Below are 12,206 nucleotides of genomic sequence, written 5' to 3' on the forward strand. Positions count from 1 at the left end.
AGAGACGGACTGTGTGAGGAGGTAAAGTTTTAAGACGAGTTGAGACACTTTGAACTGGAGGTTTGTAACTTCCTGTTTCCTTCAGAAAACATCGTTATGAACTAAATTAGAAACACATGTTATCTACTCAGACGTACTCGATCAGTTACCTCCTCCTCCTCCTTTGATGATCATGTTTTGGTATTCAGTCATGACTATTTGTCTAATCACATTGCAGCATTTTTTATTTTAATTTATATTTACTTATACTGTAGTTATATATTGTATGTGTTTGATGCACATATTTCAAATTTGTATTAGTTATTTATATTACGTCCTAAGTGCTTTACAAAATAAAACAAAAAAATTTATAATCTATTGTCATATTCTACCAAAATGGCCGGTATTGAATAAAATAATATTAATATAATAAGCTTTAAAAAAACCCCAACTAAATCCATTATTTGATTTCATAGAATTTTTTATTTTTATTTATTTACTATTTTTAATTATTTTAATTTATTACTATTATTATTTTTTTTTCTATGTATTTAATTTTTTCCCTTTCGTGTGACCAAGACCAGCATGGGGTGGTCCTTTTTCTGTTTTTATTTCATGTCACGGTCACGGCGTTATGTTCTACATTTGATAAAATGACCTTTCCATGTCTGCAAAAAAACGTAATAAAAAAAGATTTGGAAATAAATATAATGAGCGTTTTCAGTCCAAAATGGCGGCAGTGGCTGTTGTTAAAAACAACACTGTAGTTTTGTCTCTTTGCTTCTAAAGTCTTTGGGTATAATATGACATCAAAACGGTGAACCCAGTTTGTAAAGAGAATTAATAAAACAAGGTGCCGGTTAACATCACAGAAGACGTCGTCATATCCAGTGAGTGCAGCTCCAAACACAACAAACACAGAGTATCATCATTTCAAATATTTTATTCAAAGTGAATCTGACAGATGATCTTTGTGAAGAAGTCCCACTCAAAGAAGTTCAGAGAAACTTAAATGCTAAATACCAACCAGGAAGAAAGAAAGACGGCCGCCCGCTGTCAGATTAATAATCCACATATACAGAGAAAGTGATCGTTCAAAAACCTCCAAGAAACCAAACGTCAGAGGACGTCTCTGAGGATTAACAGTCCAGCAGCAGCAGCAGCGATATGTCCTCTCGGATTTACTGTCAAGTTCAATTTCTTTATTGTCGATATAAACACGATGAAACACAACGAGACAGATTAACTCGTAAAACAGAAAACACAGAGTTAAATTAAAGTGTCGTTACATCCTGCTGCGTTATCACACATCAAAACGTTTCTGGGATCAGTTTGTCCTCTGGTATTACGGATGAAGCTGCTGTCTGAACTCACTCCTGGTTGATCGTCTGCTTGTAAACGATGTTCAGTCCGTCCGTCAGCTGTCTGTTAGCGTTCTAGTTAGCTACGTAGCATGTCAGCTAACCACTTATCCCTCAACATTTTCAGAAACACGCCTCGTATCTGTCCTATTACAGTTAGCGTAGCTTAGCATAAAGACTGGGAGCAGAGGGAAACAGCTAGCCTGTCACCTCTAAAGCTCACCGACTCGTCAAATCTCATTTTTTGGATCCGAACGGTAAAAAAAGATAGGTGTTAAGATAAGATAAGCTAATTAGCTGCCTGGCTCTATGATGGGGGAGGGGGGGGGGGGGGGGGTGGGGGGGGTAATATTCAGAGAAAAAAAGTCAGAACTTCAAAGATAATTGATAAAAGATAGTTGTAAATTTACGGGAAAAAAATCTAATCTGAAAAAAGAATTTCCAAATTGAAGATGTATTTGATTTAATTTGCAATTCATTTTTAATTTGTAATTTTTTTCCTGTAAATTTACGATCGTATAATCTCAGAAATTAATACGTTTTTTTCTCTTAAATTTGCCACTTTAATCTCAGAGAACATCAGATTTTTTCCCGTATATTTGTGTTTTAATAATCTCGAAAATTTGCATTGTTTTTCTCGTAAATTTACGATCATATAATCTCACAAATCTCTTATTTTTTTTCTCGTAAATTTGCCACTGTTATCTCAGAGATCATCAAATTTTTTTCTCGTAAATTTACAACTATATAATCTTGGAAATTCTGAGTTTTTTCTCGTATATTTTCCACATTAATCTCAGAGAATATCAGATTTTTTCCCCGTATATTTACGATTTAATAATCTTGAAAATTTGCAAGTTTTTTCTCGTAAATTTACGATCGTATAAACTCGCAAAATTATTATTTTTTTCTCGTAATTTTGCAACTATATAATCTCGTTAATTCTGAGATTTTTCTTGTAAATATGACACTTTAATCTCAGATAATATCCAAGATTTTTCTCTTGTATATTTACAAGTTTAAACTTTTTTCTCAGAATATTACCCTTTCCCCGAGCTCAGTATTTTTGTGTTTTTACCTACATATGCCGTCGTAGTCAATCAGTCCGTCAGTCAGTCAGTCAGTCCGTCAGTCACAGTGTCAGACACAGGCAGCCATTGTTACAGACTGATTTCCATCATGTCCTCCTCTGACGCCGAGCTGAACGTCTCTCTTCACAGGCCGGCCTCAGTGTGTGTGTGTGTGTGTGTGTGTGTGTGTGTGTGTGTGTGTTCATGCCTGCGTCCTCCGCTCGCCGTGGGCCAGATCAGTGACAGATAGAGCGGCGCTGCTGGGGAGGAGAGAGGGGGATGAAGGAGGGAGGGATGGAGGAGGAGGAGGAGGAGGACAAAGCCTTCATTCTTTGCCGGTGGTGAGGAGCTTCAGGGCTTTCTGGAGGTTCTGGACGGCCGTGCCGACGTCCTCGTACTGCATGGCGCTGCCGGCGTACTTGCAGTACTTCTGGGCCTTGGTGAAGTCCTCCGCGGAGAGATGGACGCCGCCTGGAGGGAGGGAGGGATGGACGGAGGAGAGAGAGAGGAAGGAAGAGAGAGAGATGGGAAGATAACAAGAGGAGGAAGTCAGTGAGATCAGTTAACGTACAACAACTCTACGAGTCAGTTAGAGGAGCAGAAATCACTCTGATTACGGAGACTTTCTATGGAGGACAAAACTCGCCTAAATAAAAGATAAATTAATGAATAAACACACGTTGAGTGACAGAAACGCATAAAGAAACGTATAAAGAAAAGAATACAGAAATAAATTGGTTTTGGGAAAATAAATATGGGGTGAAAAGGGAAAATGAAAAATAAAATATATGAAAAAATACATCAATACATAAATAAATGCAAGAAAACATAAATAAATACATACATTTAAAAATGTATATAAAATATATAAATACATAAAAAATAAATGCAAAATACATAAATAAATAAATAAATTAAAAAATAAATATAAAATATATGAATAAATAAAAATAAATAAATAGATTTAAAATTAAGAAAAATAAACACGTTTATAAATAAAAGGAAATTAAACAGAAGAGTAAATAAATAAGGGAATTAAAACAAAGATAAATAAATAAAGAAGCTAATTAAAACAGAAATATCAATTTATGTCACATTTGATCAAATAATGAATTGCTACATGTATTTATAATATTATTTTTGCTAAATTTAATGACATTTATTTATTTATTGAATCATTTATTTTTGGTTTCGTCCTCCATAAAAATAAATACCTTAAAACATATCAGTTTTCTTCGTCTATCAGACACAACCAAACGCTCAAATCTTTAAAGTGCTTCTATAAATGACCTTATTTGAACTACAATATGGATCTCTGATGACGGAAACTCTTCTCTATAATCCAAGAAAAACTCATTCTAGATGAATCTTTCCATCATCTGATCAATTTATCAAATATTTATTCTGTAAAAAGTCAGAAAATAGTGAAAAATGTTCATTAAAAGTTGCTCAAGCGGACGTCTTCAAATGTCTTATTCAGGTTAAAATGATATAAAACTGAGAAAAAGCAGCAAATTCTCACTTTTGAGAAGCTGGAACCTGAGATTAACGCTTATGTTTTATCTGAAATACACAAGTAATCAATTATTAACATTTTCTGTCAGTTCTTTTCAGGGTTCTTTTAAGATGCCGTTTATAGCAAACATCCCGGCTGCTGTTCCTTTATTACTACTTCTGCTTCTACTTTCTCTGTCTTCTGTCTGGATTCAAAAGAATTGTAAGACATGTATTATTTATTGGAAAACGTCCCGTTTAAGACGTTAAAATGACCTGCGTCATGGAAAGTCCTCTCCAGCAGCCCATAATCACCTGTCAGCAGCCCTGAGGGGATTGTGGGTAATTTATGATGGAGAGGTACCTGGTGAAGAGTTTAAAACAAAGGCTGGTCTGTGATCTGTCAGTCAGGAGACAGCGTGTCCCTTTGATCAGCTCTCATTACTGTAGGACTTAATAAAGAGAGGAGACAGACCACCTCTCTCTCTGTAAAGATACCACCTTCAGCTTCAGCTTCACATCTCACCGATCAACACATCTCATTTAATAACGTCCAGCTCTCGTCCTCCTCTTTAATAGTTCTCCTCAAATATTAAAGTCTGATTCGACATGTGTTAAGTATATTGATATTTACGACAGCGTATTCATCCATCCATCTGCAACCGCTTATCCCGTTAGGGGTCGCGGGGGGGCTGGAGCCGATCCCAGCCGACATTGGGCGAAGGCAGGGTACACCCTGGACAGGTCGCCAGTCCATCGCAGGGCTATACGACAGCGTATTAAGGCTGCCATTTTAATTCTCCGAGATTAAAGCGGCAACTTTATGAGAAAAAAACTCACAAATCTGTGATATTATAAAGTCATAAATGTAGGAGAAAAAAACATGGATATCTGAGATTAAAGTTGTAAATATAAGGAAAAAAAAGAGAAATATTCTTAGATTAAAGTGGCAAATTTGCGAGAAAAGCCTCACAAATCTTCAATATTATAAAGTCATAAATTTAGGAGACAAAAACATGGATAATATTTGAGATGAAAGTTGTAAATTTAGGAGGAAAAAAAATCACAAATTTGCTATATTATGGATTTTTTTGAGAAAAACCTTACAAATTTGCAAGATATGATATTTACAACGGCATATTAGTGCCATTGTTTAAGAAAATACAAATTATGTAGCCGGGGGATTAAACATTAAAGTAAATTTAGGAGAAATTTAAGTGGCAAATTTGCGAGACAAACCTCACAAATTTCCGATATTATAAAGTCATAAATTTAAAAGGAAAAATCTGATATTCTCTGAGATTAAAGTGCCAAATATATGAGAAAAAGATTAGATATTTACAACGGCATATTAGGCCCATTGTAGTTAAAAAATAAAATAAAAAATGATGCAGCCGGGGGTTACGCTTAGGCAACAAAACTATTAAGTTAGGTTCTGGAAAAGATGGTGGTTTTTATTAAAAGAACTACAGAAGTGTTGTTACTTAAGTACAGAAGTTACTTGACCTCGTCCCTACACAGCGTTTGTCACTCTTTATACTTCCTGGTTCAGGATAACGTGGATTATGCATTGATTTGTGGGTTATATTTTATTTTACTTTTCGTTGCTATAGCGATGAACGGTGGGAGAGAACCGCCGGCCTCATGACCATAATTGGGGAGCGAAAATGTCAAACTTGTTTGTATATTTTTTGTGAGAACATTCCAGCTTTCTGAAGAACAGAGAAGACAAAATCCACCATGAGGAGGAAAATCAATGCATCAGACACCAACTCCACCATGAAGCTGGTGCTTCCTGTCAGGCTGAAGGACACGTGGAGGGGAGAACAAAACCTTCAACTGACTAACGCTGATGTTTCCACCTGTGGACGACTCACAGGAGGTCGAGAGAGTGAGCGCAGGAGATGTTTTCATGATCTGAGAGCAGAGAAGATAAATCCTCTTTATGTGTGTGGATGATATATTATTAGTGTCTCTGTGTCAAAATATTGATTTCCCCTCACGTTCAGTATCAGATCAAACTGACCTCGCGCTGCCAAAGAACACAACGAGACGCTGAAACTGATGACACACGTTCAAGTCTGTCTTTCCTTTAAACTGTGTGTTTCTGCAGCTTGTTCCTCTTACAGTCCTCCACCCATCAGAGTCCCTGGAGGTCTGCAGCCGAGCCTGGAGGAGCTACGACCTCTTATAGAGGGTGTAACACTATATAGACTTCATACTGTACACCCCTCCTTCACATACTGGACTCCAGAAACCCCCTTATACAGACCCTCAGGGCTCTTTCAACAGCCGTAGTCCGTTGGGTTAGTCCAAATCACAAAGGAGCCAACTGATTGTTTCACCACTTCCATGCAGGGAATCACAAACTCTGATTTATTGCTGTCCAACATTTTTCCACTTTAACTTGAAAAATCCCATCTTGAATGACTTTATAAACTATTTCTGTGGACTCTATTCATCCAACACCGTCACAAGGATGTTCGTGAAATAGTGACGAAATGTAATCTATTTGATTCACGTACATAGACAGATTGTTTTTGGTGACGCTCAGCACGACTTTCAACAAGTACGTTTACCTACGAATGTCCAGCAACACGGGACGCACGTGTCAATTTCCGCTCCAGTCTTTTCAAAATAAAACTGGGTTGAGGAAAAGATTGCCTTGGGTTAGGCAACAAAACTACTTAGTTAGGTTTAGGAAACTGCGGTTTGTGTTTCTGTAATGAAGCCGAAGGAAAGGGAGTGAGAAGGCTGATAACAAAATTCCTTGACCCTTAACTCGTGATCTCACTTGTGGTGACATGTAAATATTACAGCGAGCGTTTGGAATCGTTTTTGCGTTCAAGTGTGGACGGAGATATTTTGTAAAACAAAGGTTGTGTGAACAGATTTTTTTTTTTTTAAGCGGAGGGGAAAACATCTGTTTTAAAAAATATCTGTAGATGTGTAGACAGAGCCTAAACACAACCCCGGAGTTTTAAAACTAAAACGGCGTCAGCAGCGTTTTCAAACGTCTCCGTTTTAGAGGCTCAAAAACGGCGGAGTCGAGCGGACGCGACACGTAAACATGGCTAAAGTTATGCGTTTTTAAAACGAAAACATGAATTACTAGAGAGCACATTCACAGTTGAACTACTTAGTTATGGATAGGAAAAGATCGCGGTTTGGGTGAAAATAACACTGGAAGTAGCGTAACTTAAGTACAGAAGTTACGTGACAGCACAAAATCAAATCGTATTCAATCCACGTAATCGTGAACCAGGAAGTATAAAGAGCGTCAAACACCACGTAGAGGAGGAGGTCGGAGTGGACGGGCGGGCAGAAAAACACCAAAGAATAAAAAAACATATGGTGGTTTGGGTTAAAATAACTGTGGAAGTGCTGTAACTCATAAAGTGGGCATGTCTGTAAAGGGGAGACTCGTGGGTACCCATAGAACCCATTTACATTCACACATCTGGAGGTCAGAGGTCAAGGGACCCCTTTGAAAATGGCCATGCCGGTTTTTCCTCACCAAAATTTTGCACAAGTTTGGAGCGTTATTTAACCTCCTTCACGACTAGATAGTAAGACATGGTTGGTACCGATGGATTCATCAGGTTTTATAGTTTTATATGATGCCAGTATCTTTACTCTAGCTTTAGAACTGAGCCGGCTACAACCTAATTGCATTAATGCGTTAAAGAAATGAGTGGCGTTAACGTGTTATTATTAACTTTGACAGCCCTTGTTTTTACTTTTTACTCTTCTCCATCTGTTATAACTCTTCCCGTCTGTTGTTCGCCTCTTTACCTTTATTTATTCTACCCCTGATTCTCTCCTTCTTGTCACATGTCTCTTCTTTCCTCTTTGTTAAATGTAATAATGCCGTTCATGCAGCCGGTGCTTTAATAGCGTGTCTGTCAATGTGCAGTTTGTTGCTCAACCAGTTAGAAAGTCTAAGACAGAAATCTAGCGTTGGTAATATATAATAATATAAATGTTCTGCCTGGAGTCTCTGTGTGAATCTGAATAATATGATTTTATGTTACGACACATTCTCTCTTTCATTTCGTAACTTAGAAAACGTCCTTCTTTCTCTGGCCTCCTTTCCCTCCTATCCTACTTCCTTTCTTTCCTCCCTCCTTCTCTTGTCCGTCCCCCAGAGGACGGTCTTTAACTGGAACCATCCCTCCGTCCACGCTGAGCTCTGCAAACACTACACGAGACACACGCTCTCTCCATATCAAACACATGAACTCATACAGCTGACGGCACAAAATCAAAACATGCTACAGAAGAATAATATTCAACAGCTCGGCTTCACTGTTGACCGAAGCAGAAGAACAGATCCTCGTTGTCTCAGAGGTACCGAGTCTGAATAAAGTTAGGAGAGTGATTTCTATTCCTTAACAGGGAACATGTAGTGTATCTGATTCTGAAGATTACATTTACTGCTTTCCAGAAACAGCGTCTCAGCTCCTCTGGAAGGCGCTGGGAACGTTTTTGTCGGAACTACTTCGAAATTGTTCTGTGGATGTTCAGCAGCAGTAAAACCATCTGCATGGCTCCATTAAAGGGACTGTTTGAAACTTCTTCTCGTATAAATCATTGCGGGTCGGTGTCCCATGCGTGTGTCTACGCTGTTCAGACAAGACTCCAACACAAACTACACGGAAGCACCAAAACCTCTTGGTTGTATCTAGTGAAGCCCGTCTGTTAAACAGTGTTGGCCGCGGTCGGAGGACGCGGAGGAGACCGTAGCTTTGGTCTCCAGGACCGGAGTCTCTGCTGTACTCCGCTCCTCTGCTCCTCTGCCTGCCTTCACTCAGACACCGCGCTCATTCTCACTCTTTAGCTCACCTCTCACGTGCATGCTGCTCACTCCACACTGCAGAAGAGTTAGTTTAGCTCTGAGAATATCTAGTGAATGTAGTGGACGTTTGTGCAGAAATAACTGCTGCAGCTCCTCCAGACCAACAGAGGTATCTGTCAATATATCTGTCATTGTTTTGTGTTGTTAATTGATTTACAATAATAAATACATACATACATTTACATAAAGCAGCATATTTGTCCACTGCCATGTTGATAAGAGTATTAAATACATGACAAATCTCCCTTTAAGGTTCATTTTGAACAGCTCAAAAATGTGATTAATTTGCGATTGATCGCATTTAACTATTCTAATCGACTGACAGCCCTACTTCATATGAACATTTGTAATTGTCCTCTTAACTCTCACTAACCTGTGGTGAGTCATTACAATAAAAACTTTATTTAAACTCAGAAAATTCTAATAGATCCAAGTGGAGATCTAAAAGTTTGTAAGGATCCCAAACATGTCACGCTGAAGAATGTGTAATATTTCCATTTCATGGAAAGATTTATTCATAACAAAATATGGAGTTCTACCCATAGTTGATGTGTAGCTACAACAAAACTGTCACTCGGCTCTCCTTTGTGATGTTTGTTCACTGGTTAAACTGGGAAGTCTCTGGTGTATTTTGGGGTGAACCCACCGCAGCAGGCAGCAGAGGAGATAAATCTGAATCTCCTCTCACCCAGTTAACGTCTAGCACATGAAATAATAATGACAGCAGGTTATTCTTCTACTTTAATGTTGACATGGTGGGACCCCATGAAGGACCCCTGCAGGTCCCTGGACCCCATGAAGGACCTCTGCAGGTCCCTGGACCCCACTTAGAGAGCCGGTGAAGACCGGAGGACCAGAGCACCAGATAATGTCTCTCTTGGCTTTACTAACGCTCATAAAACACGCTCTACTCTTTAAAACGTCCCGGAGAAGAACAGGAAAAAATGATTGAATAATGTTGCACCATATGCCCCTAATCCCTCGGCTGATTTCTCTGCTCCGCCAAAACAGCAAATATGCTGACTGCATCCTCCCAACGATGGGAAGAGGTAGAGAGGAGGAGGAGGAGGAGGAGGAGGAGGAGGAGGAGGAGGAGGAGGAGGAGGAGAAGGAGGAGGAGGACGAGGGGAGGAGGAGGAGGAGGAGGAGGAGGAGAAGGAGGAGGGGAGGAGGAGGAGGGGAGGAGGAGGAGGAGGAGGAGGAGGAGGAGGAGGAGGAGAGGAGGAGGAGGAGGGGAGGAGGACGAGGGGAGGAGGAGGAGGAGGAGTAGGAGGAGGAGGAGGAGTAGGAGGAGTAGGAGTAGGAGGAGTAGGAGGAGGAGGAGGAGTAGGAGGAGTAGGAGGAGGAGGAGGAGGAGGAGGAGGAGGAGGAGGGGAAATAGTGGAAAAATGAGGAGAGAAAGTCAGTAAAGAAATGGGAGAGCTCCAGAGACCACAGCGCTTTAGAGAGGCCGTTTAAAAAAGGTGGAAGTGATACAAAATAATCTGAACAGTCATCTAAAGACCACATCATCATTACAGATAGAAAGAATAAAATAACTGAGTTGACAATCAGCTTTTGTAAAGAGAAATTAATAAACAGAATGATCAACCCGGTCTCACAGGAAGGCGTCTAAATACCCCGACATTTGTACGCCACGTAAATGGTTAGGTTGAGGGAAAACATCAGGGTTCGGCTTAAAATAAGTACGTAAACTAAGTAAAACACGTACGGAAACAACTATGGAAAACACGTCACAAACGGCAACGAAAAACACGTGACAAGTGTCACTAATGTAACTTATTACACGGCTTTGTTGAATACTCGATTCCGATTGGTCAATTACGGCGTTCTACGGTCTGTTATAAAGAATTAACAGACCGTAGAACGCCAACAGACCGTTGCTATGTATAGCAGACCGTTGCTATGTATAACAGACCGTTGCTATGTATAGCAGACCGTTGCTATGTATAACAGACCGTTGCTATGTATAGCAGACCGTTGCTATGTATAGCAGACCGTTGTTATGTATAGCAGACTGTTGTTATGTAAAACAGGCCGTTGCTATGTATAGCTGACCGTTGCTATGTATAACAGACTGTTGCTATGTATAGCAGACCGTTGTTATGTATAGCAGACTGTTGTTATGTATAACAGACCGTTGCTATGGGCGCAGCTCAGATGTCGGACTCTGGCGGACTGTTGTGTTAAATTATTGATTTCTTAAGTAAATCGCCGTGTAATAAACGGGATAATGTACAGCTAGCGGGTCAAATAATTAACTAAAAGGGGTTTATTTCACAACAATGACCGGCTCGCTGTACATTTATCCCTTACTTCCGTCTCCTGGTTAAAAGTCCTGTGTTTGTTGGACCCATCCACCCGCCCACCATAAGTGGTCTTTCTTGCTTTTTATTCTACGTCACTAACTCTTACTGTAGCATTTATACGTGGATGTGTTTACACTGCAGTCAGTAGAGGATACATGGCATACAAATCAATGGAAGGCGTACTTATTGCACGCTAAACGCCTTGTGCATTATCGTGGCATTTATACGCCTTTTCGTGCGAACGGGTTCAGACATTAGTCGGAAAACACACACAAAATGAGGGATAACTTTACGTAAGATATCATAGGAATCATTGTATGAGGAGATGCTGGTGTTTTATAGATAAATGACTGCGGTGTAGGTCTGATGGAAACTTAATGCTGGTCTTTCTTCCTGATATTTTCCATTAAAAAGGGACATATCTGACGGTTTGGTTGATCTACTTTCTATGTTACTCAACCAACTCATTTTGGTTCTGATGGTATCTTTAATATCACTGAATATTTGATCTGTCTATCTCTCTGCACCTTCATGCATAGTGGGAGCAGAACAGCTAGTGCCATGAATATAAACATTCAATACAAGTATCTGTAAGGTAGACTCATCGTTTCAAAAAGAACAACCTGTTGTTAATATAAAGTATCTCCGTACCTTCACAGCAGTCTGGCAGTCCAACGATGTAATAAATGTTTAAAAACTTTACGCCCAAATTCATCAAAAGTAGTTGTAATTTAGGCGACTGACGCTCTGAACCTATTTTCTGTTCTGTCGCTCTGCATTACGTCACACGTGGACAAGAAGAGGAAACCGAAGACAGGACTGCTGACCGAGTGAATTAAAAAGTTTCATGGCTCATGAATAGGAAATGCAGAACAGATATCCACATGCTTTCTGGGTCATTTGCTTCTTTCTTGTTCAGGCTGTTTGACATGTTTTAATGTTTTTCTTCATTTATCTGCATGGTCGGAGGCTTAATGCGTTTCTCAAATAGGCCTTTTCATTTTAAATTTCAACAGCGATCGGACGAGAGTGTAATTGCCTGAGTCATGCGGGCGCGCCTGGATTCACCCCGTGAGCAGAAATAAAAAGAGATTTCTCTTTTTTCTTTCGGTGACTTGGCAGTTCAGACTGAATG

The 12,206-nt window shown here is 39.5% G+C and overlaps 1 protein-coding gene across 1 annotated transcript in view; it reads right to left on the bottom strand.

Moving 5' to 3' along the window:
- Nucleotides 1-906: 906 nt before the first annotated feature.
- Nucleotides 907-12,206, bottom strand: part of vta1 (vesicle (multivesicular body) trafficking 1) — a 62,042-nt gene continuing 50,742 nt past the window's right edge. Inside the window, exon 8 of the mRNA XM_074615021.1 lies at nt 907-2,881. Coding sequence (XP_074471122.1) covers nt 2,736-2,881 — 146 coding nt within the window. The 3' untranslated portion in view covers nt 907-2,735. The remainder of the gene's footprint in view (nt 2,882-12,206) is intronic.

The sequence above is a fragment of the Sebastes fasciatus genome, chromosome 18 (genome assembly GCF_043250625.1).
Source record: "Sebastes fasciatus isolate fSebFas1 chromosome 18, fSebFas1.pri, whole genome shotgun sequence".
Lineage (NCBI taxonomy): Eukaryota > Metazoa > Chordata > Actinopteri > Perciformes > Sebastidae > Sebastes > Sebastes fasciatus.